The sequence below is a fragment of the Lepeophtheirus salmonis genome, chromosome 6, assembly GCF_016086655.4.
Source record: "Lepeophtheirus salmonis chromosome 6, UVic_Lsal_1.4, whole genome shotgun sequence".
NCBI lineage: Eukaryota > Metazoa > Arthropoda > Copepoda > Siphonostomatoida > Caligidae > Lepeophtheirus > Lepeophtheirus salmonis.
Genome location: NC_052136.2, coordinates 2,429,300 through 2,456,787, shown reverse-complemented (window position 1 = coordinate 2,456,787; position 27,488 = coordinate 2,429,300). Strand labels below are relative to the sequence as shown.

The 27,488-nt window shown below is 29.7% G+C and overlaps 1 protein-coding gene across 1 annotated transcript; it reads left to right on the top strand.

The window, feature by feature from the left end:
- On the top strand, nt 1-27,488 carry LOC121120671 (uncharacterized). Its single transcript, XM_040715537.2, has 4 exons — nt 1-612; nt 13,904-14,239; nt 18,970-19,086; nt 26,908-27,488. The coding sequence occupies exons 1-4, from the start codon at nt 118-120 to the stop codon at nt 27,166-27,168; spliced, it is 1,209 nt and encodes a 402-aa protein (XP_040571471.1). The 5' UTR covers nt 1-117; the 3' UTR covers nt 27,169-27,488.

Sequence of the window (27,488 nt, the reverse complement as noted above, 5' to 3'; positions counted from 1 at the left end):
ACATAACTTTAAGTTTTTTCCCCAAAAACATATACAATTGTTTCATTCTAATTCCTGTTTACAAGTTGTGATATTTAAATATTTAATATATATTAGTTGATTTTTTCTCTCTTGTGGATGCCTTATAATATTAAAAAAATGGGTCGAGATTCCATTATCAAAGCCTATCATCATCATACCCCTGATATTTCAAATTCATCAAAACCCAAAAGTTCAGAGTGCTCATGCTACAAAGAAAGTTGTCTTTGGCTGTTATATGCCATGATAACACTTAGCCTTGGAATGGCTGTTCTAACATTTTGGTTGAGCCTTTATCGTGAACAGGAGCAAAGGATTGAGTTTCTTAATTTAGAAAAGTCATATAATGACTCTGTCAATCAATTGAAGGTTCAATTAAACGAACTGAATAGCTTGGCTGTTGAAACAAAGGAGGAGCGCGGGAACTTGAGTCGTGAGTTGTTGCAAATGAAGAGGAATAATGCTTTTGGACGAATCATGCATTCACGGATAAATATTCCATCCATGAATAATGTTAAGGACGATGGATTGAAAAGGGAAGTTATGGAAATGAAGAAAAACACTCATAATCACCTGAGCAATTTGACCCAGAAGGTAATATTTTGTAATAATGTATATAGTTAATTACTGTGTCGTAACTACGGGATTAATAGGGGCCGACATCTCCCAAAAATGATGTTTTTAATACACCAACTGAAATATACTGTTGAATTAAATTTTATTCCACTAAAATGGAAGAATTGTGACTTCGTTCTAAATTATTGTGCTTAGCAATGTTTTATTTTTTTTTTTTTAATCTGCCTTATCTTAAATCTGTAATACTAACATAAATGTTAAATAAATTGTCTTTTCTTAAAAAATAACAAAAATAAATAAGTCATTTCTTCAAAAATAAATAAGTTATAATTTAAAAAATAAATAATTCAAAATTTTATAAATATACAATAACTCCAAATTTCATAAATAAATAAGTGAAAATTGCATAAATAAATTAGTCTAAGTTACAAAAATAAATTAATTAAATATTCGATACCAGTCAACCCTCAAAGAAAAGTCCAAGTCCCTAACTCAGCCCTCATATAGTTTGAAGTGAGGCTAATTAGTTATATGTCTGACTGTGGGACTTGTCCATTACCTACGCAATTATTGATTAAAGTAAATATTAAACCCATGTAAGGTCAACCTACATCCCACAGCTTATTTTTGACGCCACAATTGTTATTGAAAAAACCACCAACCTGAAAATATTTAAGGAAAAAAATTTTAATGACAAAAATATTATATCGGTATTTCTTAGTTATTTCCTAGCTTTTCAATGATATATTATACTTGACTATCATTGCTTTGCTTTACAATATAACTAAAAAATCAAAGTGATAATTTATAACCTCAGAACTCAGGGCTACACATCCAAGATTTTATTTCGAAGTAGAATAGTATCAATGATACCAATAATAAAATTAAAGTCATATCCGTATATCGTAGTCCATTGAAATCTGAGCACTTACTAATCGAATAATAATGAAGGTTGAGTAATTGAAATTAATTCATACTTTGATACATTAAACCATCAACAATCAGTTAAAAAAATGAGTTCTTTAGCTCACGTACAAGTCGAGAAAATGACACTTGAACGTGATAGAGGAATTTCCATTCGTGCACTCCAAGAAGTTGAGCACCGTCCAAAACGTTGGATAGGACGAAAGGTTCCTTCAAAAAGGCCAAACTGGTTCCGGATGAGTTAAAGAAAACAGGACAGACCAATCCCCTCAAGTCCATGGGACCTCATGTGATAGATCTTGGGGTTCACACAACACTGTCCAGAGAACTATAAAAAAAAAAGTGGGTGGAAAGAGCTTTGTTCAGGGTGGAGAGTCCACTTTTTATTGTACTAGCAATGAAAAAAAAACATTTTCTCTGTTGCAAGACCCTTTTGAATGAGTCTTTTGAACTCTTTTTGACATTTTTGGCCGTCTTATAGCCCTGATGCCAACATCTTAGACACTACCTTTTGGATGCATGTCGAGGAGAAGAAGGTCTACAGTGTCCTTTATTGAGTATCCAAATGAAACAAAAATATTTATAACACTTGCTTTATTGTCTTTTGGAGAAAGGAAGTTATATAATTATATATTTTTTCATTTGAGTTTTCAGCTGTATTTCAGTGTAAATTAGTTATATTAAATAAAAAATAATTGAGCATGATCAAAATAGAAAAAAAAATATCCCTAAGATGGATTGACAGTCAGTAGCCTGGGAGCGTAGCAAATTTTTTTCACATAATCCTCAATGTGAGCTACACACCTATTTACACTTTATCATTCTGGGAATTGTATTATTCTGCTGCAAGACGACTATCTGTTGCTTCTTTTACAAACTAATATAATTAAATAACATTCATGACCCATTGTTGAGTAGTCTTTATTTCATCGTTGATAAATTGCTACTTATTTTGACTCGAAAAGTACATTTTTGTTTATATAAAATGTACTTTATATCCCTCAAATGCAAAAATAAATAGATTATTGTCAAATAATTAATTGTTAACAAATGGTCTCAACTCCAATTAAGTCTCAAATTTTAGGTTTCGAATATACACAAAGTCTCCAGTCATTGATTTTCATTTCAAGTCGAGTCTCAAGATTTCAAAATATGAATTTGGGCTTAAAACATCTTACAATGTTTGTTACAATCAATACAATAAATACCTGGAAAGTGAAGCTCTTGCTGAATTTATAAATTGAAGGTTTTTTTCACTGCCCCTTAACCTACATTATATAAACTACAAGTATAAACAAATAATCAATCAATAACTCTCTTTGTATAGATATATAAATAACTAAATAAGGCAAAGGTTGCCTATCTATAGTTTAAATTATGTAAATCATAAATAAGATGTCTAAGATCAAGGTATTTTTGCATATACATAATGAATTATAATAACATATTCATTCTTTCAATCGATGTTATTCGTTAACTTGTATGTACAGACACGAGGAATACTATTGTCCATGGAAAGTTACCCTTGTAGGAAAATTGACCTACAGACTTTACAAATAATTTGCTAAAAGTTTCTTCCTCTACTGTTTACAGGGGCGTCTGCAGGGGATGACTAAAGGGGCTGTAGCCCTCTCCAAATTAAAGAATGTTTGCTTTACATATACTAGAAATTTTGTCGTCATTCGAGCAAATTATGCAGCAGAGCAAAAAATTTAATTTTTGATTTTCCCCCCAAAATTTTTGATTTTTGAAATTTTTTTCCCCAAATTTTTTAATTTTTGAAATTTTTCTCCAAAATTTTTAACTTTTGAAATTTTTTCCAAAATTTTTAATTTTTTGTCAATAACTTTGAATTTCTTATTTGAAATTTAATTTTGAAATTTTTTCCAAAAAAATTATTGTGGATTTTTGAAAAAAATTAATTTTCAATTTTTTTTTTCAAAACATTTTCTGTGTGTAGATATATATTTTTGAATATTTTTTCAAAAAAGTTATATATTTCAATGCAAAAAATTGAAATTGTGTGAATAGATGTAGATTTAAAAAAAAAAAAAAATGCTGTGAGTAAATATGGATTTTTGAAATTTTTTTCCCAAGCATTTAATTTTTATGTGAGTAGATATGGATTTTTGAATATTTTTTTTTAATTCCAAAAACTTATAAGATTAAAAACTACAAATTAAGGAGCTCAATAGGCTTTATCTACAAAGAACGTTCGAAGCTAGAAGGATTTTTGAAGTTGCAAACACAATCTAAAAAACTACGTATATTACTCAATTATAAACATGAGAAAAGGGGGGGGGGAAATTGCCAAAAATAGTCGTATGTAAATTATACATTTCCCTTTATATACGCAAAGCAAAGTACATACAAAGAATATCCTAGTTCTTTTGTTCGTTTTTATCTTCATTTTATTTCCTTACCTTATCCGTCATTTTCTGGAGTAATTAGGCCTCTATATACATACAAACCTTGCTTTAATAATATAGAATATGACTTCCCAATAAATCCTTGGTAGTATTATCCGTTTTTTATGACCAAACTCACACCTTGTCACTCAATACTTAAACGATCTCTTCACCGAAAAAAAAAAAAAAAAAAAAATACGAGATTGATATTTAAAAAAAAAAAAAAAAATTTGATGAGCCAGGGAATACTTAAGTTTATGGAATACTCATTGTCTGTGCTTTACCTTCACCCACTCGTTAAACCTCATTACATTTCATACTCAGTATTTTTATTATATATATATATATATATTAGCGGTAGTATCCGGGATGGCCCGGAGTTATTAGTCGTGGACGAATACACAATCCTTGCTTTAACAATATAAAATATAACTCTCCTACAAATCCTTGGTGTTATTCTCCGTTATTCTTAAGTTCACTCACACCTAACTAGTCAATACTCAAACTGGATAGAAGTTTATACCATAACACATTTCCCCACTGATGTTTGACTTCCACCACGCTTTTAATATATTTTTTTAAATATTACTCAGAGTAGCTACATATCTCTCTCCTTGACTGTTACTGCTAGAGTAACGATGTTATACTCTATGACGTCAAAAACGGTGTGTCTTGCCTAGCAGTCTCTACGATACATGCAATTCTTGCAAGCCCGATTAATTGATGGTCTAACATTGTATTTCTATTAACCTTAGTCAATATTTATATCTATCCACATAAGGTGTTCTATTCTCAAGAATGAAAGAATAAAAGTTTGAGGAAAATAATTTAATATGAAGGGATGACTGATGAATACTTTAATCTCTAGAGTACTCACTTCACAAAGACAAACAAACCAGTGTTCTCTATATGTTATATACGAAACGCCAAAATTTCTGGGCTAAAATACACGCCCCTTTCTACATTATTATTTTTTAGATTAAGTAGCCACGCAATTTTAAGGGTTTAAGGGTACACACAAAAATAACAGACAGATCAACTTTCCTTCATTAAATTATGATTTGCCAATTTTAACTCAAAAAATGTTGTACAATTTGATAAAAAAGTTCTTAATTATTTATACAACGAGATTGATCACATAAACTAAAAATACGACATAGGAAGTCCTAAATTTACATCAATATTGAATCAATTAAGTATTTTTACGTAAGAACATAATCTGCCTGTGTTGAATCGATAAAATTTCCATAAATAGATCATGAAATAGATATATTCATTATTACATAACGATCCTAATCTTTATCAATACAGGTTGACTTTCTAAAACCTTTCATCAGGTAAATTCTTAAGTGTTTTTATAATAAGTATTCTTTGTATGAATAAAAGTATAAATATAATGTAAAATATCTCTTCTTATATTTGCCATGCATTGAAATTCTAAAGTTGTAATATTTAAATTTATTTCACATCATTACGCAAAGAAAAGGGATATCTAGATCCGACTCTCTGTAAATTACGACAACATGGGCCAAGCAACCTATTAATTGTTATTCAGTATGTGTACTACGAAATTGAGTATTCTGTGCTATAAGTGAAATAAAATATGTCGAAGAGAGTAAATAGATAAAAAAAGTGATAAAAATGTCTTAACATTGAATAAATATGATTTAATTACGAAACATTTTCAACTACAAAATTATATACAATATTGCTGTCCGTTTCTAAAAATCATCTTTCGGTTTTGGTCTCTGTTTGTAAGTTATTCACCAAGATTTTGTCAAAAAATACGTAGAAATCGACTTTGATCAAACATGGTACTATGATATATGTAATCTTTGTTCGAAAAACGTCCAGCTTTTTTTTTGAGCTCTTCTCCTAAAATGTGTCAATATTTAATTTAATTCGATACAGTTTTTTTTAGAAAGTAATATTTTTATCTATGTATACATATCTAAAAATTATTTTGTATAGAAAAAGTCAAAATTTAATTTTGAGTTAAATAATCTAAAATTTCCCTCAGACATTCCATTTTTACATACTCACATATTATTTACACACATTATTTACTAAATAAATTGTCTATTTTTTTATCAAGTTATTTCACTTTTTTAATCACTGTTTTTTCGAAAAAGGACCGCTTTTTTGGGGGGGATCTTTATCCTAAACTGAATCAATATTTAATTAAATTTATTGAAGTTTTTTGTACAAAGTAATAGTTTCATCTACCATTTTTAAGAATCCTTTTTATTTGATAGAAAAAGTTATGTCTGAATTTTTCAAAAGCCTTTCAATTTTAGTAATTGAATGCGTTAAATAATCCAAAATTTCAATTTGACGCCCCATTTTTTCAGACTCTAATACTCAATGTGTAAAAAAAAGCAGCTGAGGTTGTCTCTCTATGACAATTTCTGACAGATATTAAATAAGATTCCGATTTCAGAGGAAGAAATGGCTAACTAACTATATGTTGGAAAGGTTGCAAGATACAATATATGTAACAATCTGATAAATATATAGAAGCAAACGTATTAATATAGATTAATGAATAGTAAGCCGGATAATTGTGCTTTTTAAGTAATAAATAGTGTACTCTGACATTTAATAAGTATAATCTCTAATATATATTAATATTATTTTCTTGTATAAATAATTATGAGGACTCCTCTGCTCAATAAAATGTTTCTTTTAATTCACCACGTGAAGGATAAGGTTTTTATCTCGAGTGGTATTGACCATTGAGAAACTAATGTAAAATAAACATTCGTAGTATGTAAATGTAAACATTTGTTATACTATATTATTTCATTTAGTATATACAATATCCAACTCTTACTAATACATATTCTTATGTCTACGAGTGAAAGAATAATCCATTCATTTATAAGCACAGTTTGACGAAAATGAATACTTATAAATAATATAAACAACCGCAATAAATTAATTTACATACAAATATATTAGTCATAGAAATAGATATGTGGCCCATCAATACAAAAGTAAGCTAGAAGGATTTTGATCAAAATTGTGTGTTGCTTGCATTTGTATTATTATTCAAGCCGAAATATAACCTCATTAAAATAATAATAAAAAAGAGAGATTTAATGATGCCATATCGGGACTCATAAAAGTCTTTTAAATCAAATAAACATCTTAAACTGTAGTTCCAATTCTTAGATATCTTCATAAATCCCAGAAATATGAATAATACTCACATACGTCTAATAGACATTGTCTATAAAATATTGTGGTATACGTATATATGTATGAAGTAAAATATGAATTGGGAATTTCAACTTTCTTGATTTTTGTTCAAGATCGTTTATATTTTGTCGATAAAACATATTTTCAACACTATGTAAATAAGAATGTGTAATTAATTTAGATGCAAATAAATATCGCAGCCAATATAAGTCATTTAATTACATAAATGTTTTAAACTATAACTAATATTCTCGGGTATAGTAACTCATCCAACAAATTGAAAGTCAAAGCCTATAATTGACTCAAATATGTGTATGAAATATTAAGGTACATTTTATAAGTTTGCACGCACATCATACTTTTTTCTTTGTATCTTGAAGTCAGGGACAGCTATGTACAGCTGAAAGTTGAAATTCAATGATTGCAACCTTTTAATAATGAGGAAATAACTTTTCTAAATAAAGTACAGCGAAGCGACTCCAAGAATATATTATTGGTGAATTAGGAGACGGGGGCGTCCGCAGAGGGAGGGCTGGAGGGGCTGTAGCCCCCTCCCAAATTAAGAATTTCTTTATTTTTACTAGAAAATGTAATATTTGTAAAAAAATTCAAATTATTTAATAATTAAGGTTTAATTAAATTTTTCAAATTTTTTTCAAAAAATTTAATTGCCTCTGAACAACTTCGGATTGTTTAAATTTGTTCCCACAAATTTAATTTTTCGAGAAAAGCTATAGAATTATAAAAATTTTCTCCAAAAAAATTTATATTTGAAATTTTACTTTAGTTCTGGATGTTTGAATTCTTCTTTTTTGAGAATAGCAATGGATTTTGAAATTTTTTTCCAAAAAATTTCGTATATTTTGTGACACCCCTAAGTTATTGAATTTTTTTTCTAAAAAATCTAATTTTTTGAGAATAGCTATGAATTTTTGATACTATTTTCCAAAAAATTTTAATATTTGAAATTTAACTCCAAAAAATTTCATATTTGAATTTTAGTAATTTTTTTCCAAAAAATGTCGTGTCTTGTGAATAGGTATAGATTTTTGAATTTTATTTCTAAAAAAAATTAATTTTTTCAGAATAGCTATAGATTTTTGAATTTTTTTGAAAATAGCTCTGTGTTTTTGAAATTTTGTCCAAGATATTCAATATTTGAAATTCAATCTTTGAATTTTTTTTCAAAAAATTAAAGTTTTTGTCAATAGCTGAAGCTTCCTGAAATTTTTTTTCAAAAAATTTAACATTCAAAATTTAATTTTTAAAATTTTTTGTCAATAACTGTAGATTTTTGAATTTTTTTTTCCAAAAAATTTAACTTTATGTAAATAAATTTGGATTTTTGAATTTTTTTTCCAAAAAAATTAATTCTTCAAATTTTTCGAAAAATAAATAAATATAATCCTGCAGACGCCCCAATGTCCAATGTACATACTTCTTAAATGACTAAATGTACATACTCTTTATCCCTACAACAATTGGAATTTGTCTCCCATACAATTTGTTTCGAATAGGACTCCACTAAGACCGGCCCTGTTAATAAACACTCTATTAAAATGAATGAATATCTAAGTCTGGAATCAATGTCCACTATATGACTTATACCATATTTTATAAAGGACGTCACGAGTCCTTTTTAAGGGTTCAAAATTTAACACTAATTTAACTTCAACTTCTATAACTTGATCGATTTTTATCCATACATGTTTCAAATTCGTGTGAAAATAAACAAAGCATATTCATTCCAACAAAATTATGACATGTCAGCACAAAGGAAAGCTGGATTAATTTTTCTCAAAATTATGTGTGGATTACTTTTGTATTCTCCGACGTATTATCGACCAATTTTATCAACAGACTATTCTTTTTAACTCTTTGAAGAGTCTGCAAAATTGCATTTATAGTCCTCAAATTGATCATCGCAATAAAAAATAGCCTAGATTTTATTTAAAATCCCATATCAGGCCTAGTATAAGTCTCTTTACTCAAATGATGGTTTAAACTGTAGTTAACACTCTTGAGTATCTCAAGTAATCCCAGAAACTTGAATGTAAAGCTTATTACTGACTTAAATATCTCTAAGAACCCCCCCCGAAAAAAAAAATAATGGGATTTTGTCCTACTTTAGATCTTTGTTTAAGATTGTTTTTATATTGATGCACCATTAATGCAAGGTTTATTTTTGATGTATAAAGTTAGTTAGATGGATCTTGAGATAATATGTCGTTTACTCCCATAGTTCTTTGGACGTGGAGGAATGCCTCTCAAGTTAAGGCCCAATTTTGAAAAATACCTATTGTTCTGTCCTTCCTTTTTTATTTGTCCAGTACAGTTTTTGATACCGGCCCCTAAGATCGTCAGTCCTTCAGACGGTCAGTCTTAGAACTGATTAAAAAAAAGTTGAGAGACGTCATCAAGGATCGAACTTAATCAGTTTTAGGATATGCAAAACGGAACTCTAACGGACCAAAGCCTAATTGGACACGACTAACATCTACAGTCCGAAATAAGGAACGACAAAACTTATCACTACTGATGAAAATCGGTTGTATATTTTTAGCTCAACCGTTTTTTTCGAGTTGGCAAACGGTCGAGTGGATTTTCTTTTCCTAACCTGTTATCATTATTATTTAATACCTCTGGAGTGAACTACCATTTCCACTACATAGAACATGTTATTGATGCATGCGAAACTGAATTGTGTGAGCTCATAATAGACGGAGAGTAACCCAGAGTTGTTTTTGTGAATTCATAATTGTAAGTCTTTGTTGGGCTCAAAGTAGAATAAAACTGCTCTCCTCGAAAAGATTCTTCATATGCCAGGGCTACCCTGCTGATTTATTGTTTCTTTAATTTTAACATGCCTAAAATGCATCATCATCTAGTCAAATATCTTATACTCCGAATATTTTCTTTATACATAGCACAATTAATTACTACTTAGAACTAATAATTACCTCTAGCTATAACTTAAATCTATAATTAAAGTATGTTAATATAGACTCAATAGTACTTATATTGTCTATAAAACACATTATTAAGGAATAATATTCTTTGTTGGAGTCGTAGTCGGGAATTTCCTGTACCAACTTCGGAGCCTTGGTCTCAAGAGACACAAAGGCTCAAAATATATTTGGTCAATTTGTACACGTAGATGAATAAATAGACTTGTTATTTCCCGCTAAACATAGGGAACATTTCAAAACAAAAGTATGTTGTAGTTATAATGTTTGTTTTTCTATATATGAGAGTATTTTTTTTATTCTATATCTATCTAGTAGCTGAATATTGATAGAAAATATATTTCAATTATAGACTACAAGAGTAGAGAAAATGGATGGAAGAAACCCCTATAAAGTAGAAGGAATAACAATGTTTGGAAAAACAACTTGGTTTTTTTTTTCCTTCTCTTTCTTTCTATTTCAAGTACTTTTATTGCTGCAAAAACAATTATATTATTATATCCTTCCGAACTAATTGATTAAAAAGAAAGATATTCGATTATACAAATATATATTTTAATTAAATAAAACAATTTAATTTATTCCTTATAAGGACTCATCAGAGCATCGTGGGCCATTTGGCAAGTGTGATCTGGGAAATTAAAAAGAAAACAATAGTTTTAATTAATAGTGTTGTGTGGATTAGAGATAGGCGGGTCTTGAAGTCCGGTTTAGATATTCGACCTTTTGACGGATCCGAGGGATTTTCAGGATCTCAAAAACCTAATGTAAATAATATTTACATTAATTAGAGGATGACAATTCCTCTGCCCGGTGAGCCTTTTTCTAGGTAGAATTTTCGCAGGGTGAGTAATCCCTCGGGAATTTTTCCGCAGGTTAGCTTTCCTAGATTCTATGAGACAACAGGCCTTACATTTACAAAACTTAATCCCCTAAATAACAAGGACTGAGGATAGTTGAAAATCAATCCTTACAACCTTTTAATACTAAGGAAATAACTTTGGTACATCAAGCGTAGAGACGCGAAGTCAAGCGAATAATATATTGACTGAGGAAGAGGAGAATAGTCTCTACTTTTTCGAAAAATTTGGATAATTAAGGCTTCGAAGGGTCATCAAAGTAAATGGAATGTCTAATCGTATAGAAGAGTATACTTAAATAAAAGAAATAATCATTTTAAATTAAAGCAGTCCAAAATTACAATTTGTTTAATTCACAATCCTTCCAAAAGAATTTTTTTTTCATCCAAGGCTATCGAACAAGTCCAATTTGGGAATAATATGTCAGATATACGTCTTCTTTTCCTTATTAGATGAAAGTAATGGGTATCATTGTGAAAAACAAATCTGTCTTCAAATCCACTAAGTCAGGAGACAGAAAAAAAGAAGAGAAAAAATGAAGCAAAGCGTCAATATCATAAAATTTCATATGTTTGTATCTTTTAAATAAGAAACTTAATTTAAATTACATTATTAACAATTGAAGCGTTTATTTTTTAGTATTACTTATTTAATATTATTGTATATTTGTTAGGGATGTAAATATACCGTATAAGCTTCTATGATTGTATAATCCTACCTGTAAACTTTTTCCACTAATTATAATCTATAATATTAACAGAAAATCAAATGATTTTAATATAACATAATATTAAGACTGATTATTAGGTAAGAAATGATTCATTTTGAATTAGGATGAGGATTATATACTCTAAACTAAGGGTAAAAATACTTCAAAGAGGCTTTGAAGTCACTCTTATCCGAGTTCATCATTTTCCAAGAAGAAAAACGCGGGCACGAATTTGCACACTACGACTCTTTTGCAAAATATTCCTGAAAGTAATTATGTAAGGTATGGCGACTTTCTCTTATATCTATCATGAATAATGACATGATAGATATAAGAAAAAGTCGCCATACCTTACATAATTAGAATTGAACCTCAGTCAATGGATGGATTCCGAGAGAACTCACCGTCTCCGAATACTCCATAAGAGTCAATTTCACAACTTCTTCCACACAAGTGCTAATTATCCTATTAACTCGAAAAAGTCGAGATTCTTCTCCTCTTCATCCGTCAATACATATTCTTTGCTTCAGTTTGACGTAGCAAAGTTATTTTCTAATTATTAAATATTGCAAGGATTGTATTTCAACTATACTCTGTCGCGTTCTCTAATTTTCGAGATAGAAAGAGAAATCATGACGTGGGGAAACACTTGTACAGGATACCCCAGGGTTTTCCCTCTGATATCTCTGTGAGTCAAGTACTCTGAACTATAATATTGATCAATGATTTATTATATAAATATGATTATCAGAGTATTATATAACTATTGTAGTGGTATACCGAACAATAATACTATTAGCTATAGATGGAATTAATGGGAGTACCAGGGGATCCTCAAGATTTATTATGTAATTATAATTGTTATTATGATATTTTTAGTTAGTAAATAAAAGTAATTTAGGCATATAGTACACATTTCAAGCTCCAACTGTACTACCAACTTATTTTTTATGTGTCAATTTGGAAGACAGATTGTTAGATACAATAGAAATATTCATATGGAAGCTAAATACATTTAAACCTATTTTTATATTTAAATAATACTAAAAATTTAAGATATATTGTACATAAAATAACACTGCTACGAATATTCTACTTAACAGATCATATTATATAGTGAGTACGGAGTAGATGGGCTTGATGAGATGGGGTTCTACTCCCTCAATTAAGGAATTTTTCTTTATACTAGAAAATATAATATTTGAAATTTATTTTTAAACAGCTGTGGATTTTTGACTTTTTTTTTTGAGAACTACTATAGATTTAGAAATTTTTTTTCCCAAAAAACTTAATTTTTTATGAATATCTGTAGATTTTTGAAATTTTTATCGAAAAATTTACTTTTTTGAGAATAACTTGTTTCCAAAAAAATAAATATTTTTGTAATGACAAAAAGAGTCCAAGGAGAAGGTGAGAGCGAGCCATAAAAGTACACCTGAATTAAAAGCTTTGTTAATGTCAGCTGTCTGTTATATGATTTTGGATGGAGAAAATGAACTATTGCTATAATGTGGAAAACACCCAGCATTTAAAATAGCATTAATCCAGGAAAAATATTGTAATTAAATTAAAATTATTATATATTTATTTTATTATGCAATTTACACCAAATATAGACAATAATGCATACTTAAGAGTGATAAGCTAACACCTCGACGATCGATTAAATAATGACCAAAGAGAAAGAAAGAGCTCAAGCAACAACCGTTTTTCCATTTATAATTTTTAATGATAGTTTTTTGATTACAAACTATTCAACTCTACCTATGGGTCATCCACATTAGATGAAAAAAATAATACTGTAATGAAATAGGGTCCTGATTTTAGTAGTTACTTTCTGAGTATATGTGTATAAATTCTCTGATACATTATTCTTTCATGCTTGAGGAGAGAAGATATTAAAAGTATAAAAACGAATGTGTTTTCTCATGAAGGCCAGAGAGTAACTAACGATGAGGAGTAAAAAGTGCGTGTCCTTGTTGGACACGGAGAAAATCGGAGTAATTCCAGCCTATATCATTGCAAGATACGGAGTGGGGCTTATATTTATTTCCTTAATCTCGCGGCTGCTCGTAGCTAATTTAATGAAACATCAAGACAGCTCTCCTCCAAAACATTCTTAAAATTGTCAGGGTAAATTTTCTTTTTTTGCATTTACCGATGCTTCATATTATCAACATAAATTTTCATCTTTGGTCATCGACATTACCGTTTAAAATTCTTTTCTTTTGTTTTACATAGATACAAACGATTCGTATGGAACAAAGTGAATATCGTAAGGCGATACAAGACTTGAGTAACACGAACGCAGTAGAGTACATCTCATATAACAACTCTTTAAAGTTACTCTTCATGGATATCAATGATGTCAAAGGGGAATTGGCATCTTTAAATGAGAGACTCCCAAGTTTAGCTACATTGACTCAACAGTTACAGAAAGAAATTGAAAACATTGGTCAAGAGAGGAAAGAAGAGTTGAGTAAAATTCGTGGAAGGGAAGATCAACTTATTGAACGGATAAAACAATTGGAGAATGGCGATGAGGATATTCGAATGAGGATCTCTCAACACAAAAAGGTACTTTTTTTTAATAACATTTTTGCATACTTTGCCAAAAAGATAAATTGTCAATTTTTTCCTTTGTTAATAACTTGACAGCCTGTCAAGCACAAACACCTCTCATCTCTTTTATTTATTCTTCCAAATTTAATTTCTTCAACATTCTTGAGCTTTCAAATACTTTTTTCCACCATCAATGCTTATGAATTTAATTGCTTCACTGTTTTGATTTATTTATAAATACAATGGGTGATGAGTAGAGTCGGTTTTAGAGGGAGGCATTGCTGCTGGACACTTTCTCCCACTTACACGTAAAAAGTACTGCCCCCCCTTTGTTTATTTAAAAAAAAAAATCGTAATTAAATTCAAATTAAAAAAAATGAAAGACATAACCCGGAACATTTATCTTTGACATAGTATCCCTTCCCTGAGCATGAGATGTGCTTACTTAAAAACAGGGTTGGGTAATGTTTGATAGTTGAGCAATACGTTACATGGGCTGAAAAGTCAGCTACTTCAACCATAGAGGGGGCTATTTTTTTAATTCACGTTATTTTCAGTTAGTACCAACGTTTAAAAGACAGCTGTCAAAATTTCATGACAATCTCTTCTTTAGTTTATGAGTTATTGTGTGATATCTGTAACAACTTTTGTTATTTCCAAAACTAGTGATCTAAAACAGTTTTGTGTTTTAATTTTAAACTGCTTCAGATGATAAAAAATACAGCTCAAGCTATGTAGTGGCATGAAAATTGTTATGGACTCCACTTCATAAAGCAAATAAAAATAAATGCCAATTTAGAACGAAAAAAAATAACTCACGTGTTTTCTTTGTTAAGCCTGTGACTTTCAGCCCATGGTTTATTACTCTGTGAAAAAGTAATTTAATTATATTTATCAGTTATGTGTCGTGAGTCCAATTCGGCTGGAGGGCTTACTCAATAAGTCTTACAAAATCCAATACTGAAACTCTAAAAAACTTATTACCCATCACTGCTTGTATTATTGGAGGTTTCGAGAGATTAAACGAAAGAAGTATCATTTGATAGTTAAATGCAATTTTTTACATTTGAGAGGGTCTTAATTTCTCATTAGTTCGTAGGGTATTATACGGGTACTTTTGATACGGAACGCCCGGCTCTGATTAGTATTTATACAGTCCTAACCTTCAAAAACTAAATAGATTTTTTCAAATTATTGCTTGTTATTGTTCCTGGATCCTCTGAATAAAACTAATATTTTTTTTCTCGATTCATCATTGTATAAAAATGGATTATTTTCGAAAAAGTATGTATCGTGTACACGCTTCATTACTGAAACTTTATTTCTTATGCTTTCTTGCATAGCTTCAATCAGAGGTTGAGTTCATTTGACTTTCGTCTTCTGATCGGAGAATGTATTTATGAATAAATTTAGTTATGGTAGACTCCATGTAATATTCAGTTATTACGTACGTACTAATTATAAATCTCTCAAATGGGAACAGGACTCTACCCCCCGACCAACAAAAACCCGTCATTTTACCTCCTGGCATTTCATCCATTATTATTGAGTAGTTCAGTTTTAAAATGATAGAAGGGCAAAGTAATAAATGAATGTTATTATGAGTTTCTATAATTCATCAATATTTTAATTCAAACATAAAAATATGTTTGAATTAAAATAGATACTTAGGCTGATTGTTTCCCCATTCGCATTACATATAAGATGGAATAAATATTAATAATAATACTCTAAATATTGGATGTACACATTATGCAACGTGACTTATGGTATAGAAGGAAAAATGAGGTATTACTTGTGAAGTAGATTTGGTGCTACTCCAGATATTTATAGAACTAAGTGGTAATTAATAATTCGGAGAGGTAAAGATAATCAATAAATATTTTGATAGAGAGGGGAAGGAAATAAAAAAATAAAAGAATTGAATCCTTGAGCCTTTGAGGATCACTTTTCTGTAGAGCCTTACTCAAATATACGTTGCGGAACAATCAAATTGCTCTTCACTCCGTCTTCACCACTTAATTATCTGAAATAAGTTAATTTATGAGCTTTCAGAGGCTCCTGTAGGATTAAATATATATTTTTTATGTTGGGGGAGGGGGAGGCTTAATTTTTGGAGTTTTTTTGAAAAAAAAATTTATAAATTAAATTTTTAGGGAAAAATTTCAGAAATCCACAGCTATTTAGAAAAAAGTATTTTTTTTTAAATTAAAAAACCCAGAGTTGTTCAACAAAAATAATTTTTTTTTTGGCAAAAAAATTTAAAAATCTTGAACTATTAACCAAAAATGAAATTACTAAAGTTAAATTTCAAATATAAAATTTTAAGGAAAAAAATTTCAAATATTACATTTTTTAAGAAAATTTTTTAAACATCCTTAGTTATTTTATATAATAATTTTTTTTGGAAAAAATTTTAAAATTCTAGATCTTTTCACAAAAAATGAAATTTTTTTGGAAAAGTATAGCTAAAATTAAATTTCAAATATAAAATATTTTTTCGAAAAAAATTTCAAATATTAAATATTTCATAGAAAAATTTCAAAAATAATTGGTTATCCTCAAAAAATTATTTCTTTTTCAAAAATCCATACCCATTAAGAAATTTTTTTTTTTTTTTTTTTAAATTTAAAAAATCCAAATGTATTTATAGACAGTTAAATTTTTTTGAAAAAAATTTGTTAAATTTCAAATGGTGAATTTTTTTTTTTTTTTAAATATTAGATTTTCAATTCGGAATAAAAATTTTCTAATTTTTTTTTTTTTTTTTTTGGGGGGGGGGGCTACAACCCCTTCAGCTTCTCCTTGCAGACCCCCCTGGCTCACCTCAACCTTTTGGTTGCTCTCACAATAGCCTATATTCTGGCTTTTACAGTTGCCTCTACATGGACGTGCCTTTCTTTCCTCAAGTATCAGGGTTGTTAATTTACTAGGAGTGCTTTTTCTATTAGCCATTCAATTATTATTTTTATTAATAAATATTTCGTTAAAATCTGGATTTCATTTATGACATTATGGTAAATGTAGTGTAAAATCAACAAAGTTCAAGGAAATGCTTGTAAACATGTAAGGTAGCAACTTTTTGAGGCCCCAATCTGATTGAATTCAGATTTTGTTTAACCAGTGTACCTTTGGCAATAATTGACCATTGTATCTTAAATTACACAATTATTGTTATACTATTAATTATTTTAATAACAAATAGATAAATAATATAAATCATAAATATACAATTGAAAACTCCTCTTTCAAGAGGTGCCAAATGATGACGTAGAGAGAAGTCTGATGGATTACTAATACTTACGTTATTAAGTTAAATTAATAATTACGTTTGTATGGTTGTTAAAAGATTGAATGTTTGGTCGTAGGGTTACTATTTATTGTATTACGGGATAAAATGCTGGTGGAGTAGATGCCTTGGGGGGTAAATTGCCAGGGGATACAATGACGGGGAGTCGCCATCAGGGGTTAGGAATCCTAGAACAGCACATTTATATATTTAGGGGATTTCTTAAAAATCAAACTTTAGATGACCCTGAATTTGATGAAATTACTTTAAATGATCTTTATAAAGGAAGTCCTTTAAAAATTTGTTTGCTCCTGTATATACATACAATTTTTGAAAGAACCTTTAATGGGTATATTGTATAAGTTTTCCCATACGCCATTCTTTATCTTTTTATTATAAAATGGGAGACTATAAAAGTGGAAAGTTAAAATTCAGTTATCGCAATCCATTAACGATAAGAAAATAACTGGGCTAAGTGAAGCACAGCGACACAACGGAACCAATATATTATTGGTGTAGGCGGAGGGACATTTCAACATTTTCTTGAAATTTTCATGAAATTGGATGAAAGGTCTCATTATTTGGTAGTTGAGAAGTGAAACATCAACTAATCATTCAACATATCAAAGACCATGATTTTTTTTTAAACAACATGACACACTGAGCCAGGGAATTATAGATACTTGGAATAAAAACGGTATTTTTCCATTCCCAAATGAGTCATTTTTTTCTTTTGTTATATAGAATAATGTATAAGACGAAAATAATACACAAAAATATTGTGGTTAACTTTTTTTAAATGTCAAACTACAAATTTCTGCAAAAATGGGTCTTCCTCATATTTTTTTATTACAAATTTTAATTTACTGTTTTCGAAAATTTTAAATTATTTTTAAAATTACAAATTAAAAACTCATTACTTATCACGGATATCATGTAATATGCTTGTTTACAAAGAACTATCATCGAAAAATGTATCTAAATATACAAGTTATGGAAGAGGGAATGTATGTGTAAAGCCTATATATAAAAAGAAGAATCTGTGACTCAAGTGGGAAGCAAAATGACGTTGATAAACACGGAGCGTTACACAATTTTGTTGCTGCAGGCAGTTCCAAAATATTAAAGCCTAATCAAAAATTAGGTCTCAACAGACATGTAAACATACTTTTTTCATTAATGTAGATACACATAACATTATTATGGGTGTTTTAACTTATATATAATATGTCACAAAATCAATTAATAAATTGTATCAAAACATTATTAAAAACTATGCAACTTTTTTTATCGAACATCCATATCCAATTTCAATCATAATTTAATTATACTTATTCATTGCTTGGTTACAACGTGTACAATCTATTTGTACAATTTACAACTTCCACAAAATCGCAAATTGTACACGAATTATATAAGTATATATTTTAATTACAATATTATATAATTTAAACAGGAGATATTTGAAGAATTGAATCAAAGTAAGAGCTTTATCCAAAAAGATCTGGAATCCTCCCTCCTACACAATATTACATCTAGGCTCGAAAACTTTGAGAAAATGGTTGAACAAAGAGTAAGTATTGTATTATATTTATAAATAATAGTGCTCAAAAATCTAATTATTTCTCATAATAAAACTTAGTCAACTAAAATTATTATTGTCAAATAATTTTGATATGTTATCTCGAATCATTTGCCAAAAATGATCCGTTTCATATAACTTAAAAAATAAGAAAGAAGGTTCTTTATAAAAAGGATAGTTCAAAATAGTCAAATCCACAATGGTTGTAGACAAATCCTAAATACTTTTGTCGAAAAATAAGAGTATTTTCTCAAATTTTGCCTCTTAAAATAAAAAGAGCACCTTCAGGAAAAAAACTGTATATTTCTAAGCCTTTTCAAACATATAGAGATACAATATACCTATAGACTGCTTTTGCTTAGCATAAGTAAGGATTTTTTTTTTTAATCTAAAAATTAGTTGATCAAAACATTGAAAAATATATCTATTTTCAAATCAATACCTCCAGATGGAATCATCTTTTTTGGTCTACTACGATAGTGCTAGCTTCTTTTTTACATTTTCATTCTGTTTTTTTATCTCTATTGTCAACTCTCACAACAGAGAAAAATTATAGTAAGGAAAAATTTCGTATTGATTTTTTTGAACAAATATTGGATTGAATTAGCTTATGCTATGCGTTGAGCAATTCTCAATTATTATTGAATAATAATTCCGGTTCTAGGAAAATTGGCCGAAGGATATTTAAACGAAAGAAAATATTCCTTATGTACACCTTGCTGAAGGATAATTTGCCAAACGGGCATTTTGCTCAAGGTCAATTTTGGACATTTTGCCAAAAAATGATATTTAATATTTTGATAAATGGGAGTGTATATTATAATTCAATTTAAAATAATTGTATGATAAATTGGTAGAGTTCATATGCCATATATTTCATATAGGTATATTAGTGTTATTTTGCGGAAAATATGTTTTTGTTAATCATATTCATTAATGATAATTATGTAAACACAAAACAGTAGTTTGGACCCATTTATTGACTGACAAGCATAATATCAGGCAAGGCAGACAATTTCATCGGAAGATTAGTGTGTTTGCCTGATAGTATGCTTTTTCGCCAATCCATGGGTACATACTAATCTGTTGTGTTGACATAATGATCATTAATCAATTTAATTAATTAAATTTATTTTCTGAGAAATAACTCTGATTACTTTGCCTATATGAGCAAAATCTATTTATCAAACTATCATTTTAAATTGAATTAAAATACACAATCGTACACATATATTAAATATAGTTTTTCAGCGAAATTGACCTTTGGCAATATATCCGTTTGACAAATTGCCCTTATTTGTAAAATGTAAATTTGGCAAATTGCCCTTCGACGAAATGTCCTCCTACAAGAATGTTTTCCGCCAATAGTCGACTCATAAATAACTCAATAGTTGGTAACAGTTGAATGACATCCCTAAAACCCTTATATTCACGCATCCTCATACTAAAATTAGACAAAAGTTTGCTGCAAGCAAAGAAATATTCCCAAATCCTACTCCGTATTTAGCAAGGACATAGAACAAGGTTACATTGGTGTCGATCCTCAATTCCTTTATGAATACAACAAGGACCGACTCTTATAACCAGGCCTGTACAATGTACATCATAGGTGATAGGTATTTTTAGCGTGCCGGTTTTTTTTTGTTTTTTTAGAGTAGACAACAATGATAGTGTTTTTATTTTCCAAGGCTGTCATCATTATTCTTTCATTCTTGAGGAGAGAACATCTAAGTACACAGAGAAGCCACGAATGTGTTTGCTCATGAATGATAAAGAGTAACGATGAGATTATAAGTGTAAGTCTTTGTTAGACCACGAGTGTAATTGAAGATGAAAATCCTGTTTTTGACCTTGCTTAAATGGAGTGGACCTGTGATAATTAATTTCCTTCATCTCACAGGTGATAACAGCTAATTTAATTAAACAGCATAACAGCTAAACTGCTATTGGTTCTATGACACTTTGCCAATTGACATTTTTGTGAACAAACACTTTTCCAAATAGGCACTTTGGTGAACAGACCCTTTGCCGAAAAAAATTATGTACATATTTCATGATGACTCATGTTGCAATATTTTGTAATTAATTATGTATTATACTACTCCAATGAAAAACATATCTTGATAAAAATAAGGTCCAAGACAACCTGTGAATAGAGGTGTGCCAATCAGGACTTAAATAGATACATAAGAGCTCACCCACATTCGATATAAACAATCGATTTATTCACTTTGTCCATTGAATCCCAATCATTGATTGATTTAATGACTTTTTCTCTTCTTTAAAATTTTTTTCTCATTTTAATGAATGAATTAAATTAATTATTGGACAGTTACCATGATTTTTGTTCTAATAGTGGTTTGGGCCTTATAACGAAATGAACCAACTATTAATTAATCAACACTTAAGCATTGCAATTCGTGGCAATTAATAAAATAGTTTATCTTTTAAAATTATTGTACAATTAAAAGGAATCATGAATTCAATTTATGGCAGCCTGAATAATTATCGAATATATTTATTATTTTTTTGGGCAAAGTGGTAATTCGGCAATTAGATCACTCTGCAAAGTGTTCCTTCGTCAAAATGGAATTTTGCAATTAGGTTTTTGGAAAAGTGCCCATTTAGGGTTCTATCAATAGGGGAAAAAATATCGGCATAAATAATTATAGCTATACATTTGTGTTCTTGCGCTATGAACTTATTTTGAGTTGCATTATTGATAGGGAAATGATTTTTGTAGATAAATATTACAGTTTTATTCTCCCCTAGTCCAATTCCTAGTAATTTTTTTATCGAAGATGTGTCAATGAGTGAATATGTTAAGGTACATGCTTTTAGATTCATTATTATTTTAACATGCATGTGTCTCTTTCCACATGGTCTCTCAGTGATTACTTTATAGTTAGGCTAGCGGTAGTACTTGGCATTACCCGGATAATTCTAAAATTCAAGTGTTCATATTATAATGAGCCACCCGCAATGCAGTAAATCCTGTATACACACTCGATAATTATATGATAATTATATAACATTCATTTTTATTACTACATTTTTATTTCGAAGATAGAAAATATTATATAATATATATACATCAGGGAGCACTATTTAGAGTGCACCTACTACACGCTCGATGTTTCATGCTAAAATCATTATTTTAATTATATTCCTTCGATCAAGAATGATTGTTTTTCATACATATGTACATACCGACAAACTTTTCTATATTAATATAGATGTTAGAATTAAAAAATGTTGATGACAGCTTCGGAAAATAAAAAAACAAAACAACAATGTTCTAAAACGTGTTATGGTCATATTTTATACAACTCTGATCATTAAACTACATTATGTAATTTAAATATAATCAGGAATAAAATATTTATACTCATTTATCAAAACATATATTTATTCTACGTATAAGAGATATGTTAACTTTTAACCACTCACATCATTTCATGTCTAAGGATTAAATTTCATACATCTGTCTTACTTAAAATCTATGAAAAATATATTTTACACCTTTAACAATAAGACTTATTTATTTTTTGATTAATGTCTTGTAAAGTATATTCAATTTAGTAAGCTTTGAGAAATAAAAATGAACATACTAAATTAAGAGTAAATCCAAATGGATTCGATTCAACACATAAATATATATGTAGTAAGGATGAATACAAAAATGGACTTCTACCGGGTGTTCCGTTGAAATCTGGACACTTACTAAACCAATATTTGATGCAAGTTGAGAGATTGAAATTAATGCATATTTCGATATATAAAAGCATTAACGATTAGTTACAAAACAAAACTAACCTGAGCTCTCTAACTTACGTACAAGTCGAGAAAATTACACTTGAACGTGACTATACGAGTTTCTGTTTGTACACTCCAAGCAGTTGTGCGTCTCCGGAACCACAGTTTACCTCGGCAGCAAGTCCAAAACATGGAAGAGGAAGAAGGACTCTATCAAAAAGGCCAAACTGGACCCGTAAGGGGTGATGCAATACTCTTTTGAATGAGTCTTTCGAGTTCTTATGAAATCATTTTTGACACTTTTAGCCCACCTACAGCCCTGATGCCAACTCCCTCTACTACTGGGACATCATGATAGAGGAGAGCTAAGAGTGGCTGCATTAATGATGAAGATAGCTCATACACACATCTACTTTAGGAATAGGAAATTTGCAATTTCCTTTTTATTAGTTAAAAGCCTGACTGAAAGCTGCAAGATAATTATAAATTCTCCCCTCAAAATCTTTAAAGAGAAGGGTACCTATGAATAGATTAATTAATTTTTTTGAAATTCTCAAAAATTGAAAAATGCTAAAGGGAACAGATTCTAATTCTATAAAAAGATGAGCACACTTCCAAGTCAATCCAGAAGATTACCAAGGTCAATTGGAAAATCGCTTTCAGGTGCAAAAAAATGAGTGGAAGATGGAATTGAGTCCCTATAGGAGGTCAAGGAGTGGAACAACCAAAACTGTGGGAGCTTCAAGGTAGGCCAAGGCTGTCTATGAAAAAAATTCGGCGAAATCCACAAAGATCCATACAAAATCTGGACCAAGATCACAATGTAAGCAGAGCCACTATGATCAAGATTGTTAAAGATGACATTGGGGTCAAACTTACAAAATTCAGTTTGGTCATCTTTTGTCAGAGGGTGCCATTACAAAGAGAAAGGATAGAAGTAAAGTTTTGCTCAAATGGCATGTAGTACATAAGAATGTCACCATGATTTATTCTGACGAAAAGTTATTTACTGTAAGTCGGAAATTCAATAAGGAAAATGAACGAGTCTTGGCAAAGACATATGACAACAATGTTTGCTGCCAAAAATTTGCCTTCAAAGTGGAAAAACCCCAATCAATCATGGTTCGGGGAGTTGTGCCTTCAAATGGGGCAAAATCATTTATATTCCGGATTCCTGATGGGATAAAAAATTAATCAAAAAGTTTGTTTATACTTTTTGAAGACTAAAGTGAAGCCCTAGTTTGAAACAGCATTTCCACTTTAAGAAGTTTGCTTCACGAATGATTAAGTTCCAGCAGATGGTGCCCACTCACTTCAAAACTGTTGTAAAAAAAGCCACCATTTTTGAACAAGTATATGTGGCCTCCCTCTTCATCTGATTTAAATCCTCTGGACATTTCCATTTAGAGAATGTGGGAGAGGGAGGTCCATGCTTATCCTTCAAGAAATAAAGATGCTCTCATGGCAACCCTTGAGAAAAAATAGAAATCTGAACATGAAATCGGAACACTCACTAATTCAATATCTAATGAAGGTCGAGTTATTGAAATTAATTCATATTCCGATACATTAAAGCACTAACAATTAGTTATAAAACAAAAATAAACATGAGCTCTGTTGATTACTTACAAATAGAGAATTTGACACTAAAATATGATCGACGAATTTCCATTCGTGCACACTAAGGATTTCTTGAACATCGACCCGTGAGGAACATGCAGAATGACAATTACTTAAGATTTGGAGACATTGATGAATCAATTAGGTCACTTAGTACCACAAAGCACCCTACATTTGCCATGTCCTTGGGCATTATGGAATCTAAGGATGATGTAGCCTTTCTGGGGCTGTTCCCGGTAGGGTACAGACTCACGGGACCCGACTATGTGACTGCCTTGGAGGAGAACCTTTTGCCATGTGTGCAAGCAAACCATTCTGCCGGGAAAATAGGTTTCCAGTAGTATAGTACACCGTGTACACTTAAAAAAAAGCAAAGAAATGGTTGGCCAACAACATTATTTTCTGGCCCAAATACTTTGCCTCCTCCCCCACTAGATCCCTGATGTCAACTCCCTCGTTTACACCTTTTGGATGTATGGCGAGTGAAAGGCCTGCAATGACCGTTACCCAATCACCAAAGCCCTCAATGCCACTATCAGCCAGTACTAGGACGCCATTATAGATTACTACATCAATAGCGGTAGCCAGGCCTTCCGCCACCGCCTGTAAGCCATCATTATCGCTTAGGCCGGCTATATTAATGATTAAAAGAGCTCAGACAAACATCTATTTATTGCATTAATTTTGTTGTAATTCTATCGTTAATGATTAAATTATATTTTGTTTAAATTCAAAGTGTTCAGATTTTAACGGACCACTCAGTATAGTTTTAAAGCTTATTTTCGCCCTTATATGACGTATCCAAATATAAAATATATTGATTTTTCATTCTTTTATCGTGCAATCATTTTTTATTTTATTTAAATGCCATTTGCGACTGTCACACAAAGGGATATTATGAATAATTTGTTGATAGAAATTGACGATAATTCACCAAAGAATACAAATGTTATCCACACTCATTTTTGAGAAAAATCATTCTAGCTTGTTTTTGTGTTGACAGACCACACATTTGATTTTCTTGCCCCTACCCCAATGAGTTTCGAAAACTGTAATCTATCTGCAGTTGCTCTCATTAATTCAATGTTTAGGATTTTGCTACATTTCTTATTTATTAAATACTCTATAAGAAAATTAATAGTTAAACTGAAAAAAATAAATCAACATCAAACATTTTTTTGACAGCAAAATTTTTTCAGTTGTAATATAACGTTTATTTTTTTGTTTTGCTTATAACATAAAATAATTGAAAAAAAAAATATATATATTAGCTTCCAAATAAGAACCTTCATTTAACTTGATTTTTTTTTTTTGATTTGACAAATTTTGTAGGAAATATATAAAAGATAATTTAATAAATAATTTATCTTTGGAATGATGGAATTTTTTTAAATCAATTTTTATTACATTACATTTTTATCTATGTAGTTATTTCATTTACAAAAATAGCAAAATTTTACTAAAAAAATATAATAAAAAAAAAGAAGGCATTAAATGCAAAACCTATTTGCGATTAAAATTTTTAATGACCATTGTCCTGTTCTATGGCTTAAACAACAATAATAAGTGTGGGTGTAAGCCGGCGAAAAAAAATACTGTTGCATAGTATAATTAATTGAAGAATGAAAATGTAATCCAAATTCAGTTTGGAGAAAAATCCTTTTAGCAAAGGTTAATAGAAATACAAGGTTATACCATAACTCTTTTCCGAGATATGTTTGACTTTCGCCACGCTTCTAAATAGTGACGTCAAATAGTATATAGGGGCGTCCGTGGGATTATAATTATAATAATTTTTTTAGGGAGGGGGGACAGGGCTTTGTTTTCGCAATTTTTTCACATTTTTTCGGTTTTTTTCCAAAAAATCATAGGTATGCATAAAAAATTAATTTTTTTTTACAAAAAAATTGAAAAATTAAACTAAATTTCCAATTATCATCTTTTTTTGGAAAAAAATCCCGATATTAAATTTCTATTAAAAAGCAAAAATGGTTTATTCATTTTTTACACAGAGTAGCTATATATTGTCTTCCTGTTACTATCGCAGTACTACTGCTATTATACACTATGACGTCAAAATCTGTCTGTCTTGACCAGCATTCGATACGATACATGAAATTTCAAATCCTGGCAAGCCTTGTTTCATTATGGTATAACCTTGTATTTCTACTAAGCTTTATTTTATGTTTACTGGCTAAACATTTTATCTCCGAGTTGTTACATAAAGAACTGTACTTTATCTACCCTTGTTTTCATTTTTGCATATTTTTAGCTTTTGCCACAATATAATCTCAATGATTAAGCAGCATACTCATTGTTAATTTTTTTGGTTACTTATTTGGACCAAAAATTGTTTAAATTCTCGCTACGTCTAAGCTTTTGGGATTAAATTAAGGTTCTTGCGTTCAAATTTAATAATTTTAAATTTTTTTAAAGGGAAAAGACAGTGAGTATAAACATCTGGAACAAATACGAAGTAACAACCAACTATTCAAAAATGATTTACGACAAGTTGAAAGAAGCCTTACAGCCTCTCATCAAGGAATATCAAAGACCATCGATGAAACAAATGAAAAAGTTGATCATTTCGTGAGAAGTATAATGAGATTAAAAAATGTTCCTCAAGAAATTCTTCTTCTCAACGCAAAATTTAAGGATTTAATGGATCGCCTCAGCGCAAGTTCTCCAATGCAATAAAATTGTATAGTTAATATGTACTTGTATATATGTAAACTTATGTAATCCAGATTATTATTTGGATTATTGCAGGAAAGTGCAAAACTCTATTTAAAGAAGTATATTGCATATACTGGATATTAATGCACATTAATAGCAGATTAGTTATTCATACCTACAAATTGTAAAGCATTGTTTCGTATACCTATATATATATATGTATATGTATGTATGGCCTAGTTAGAAGTGTATTAAGAAGTTTATATATTTTTTATGTAAGTAGTTTTGGTATAGTTTTAAACCAAAAATAAACTTAATAATAAGTATTTACATATTTATCT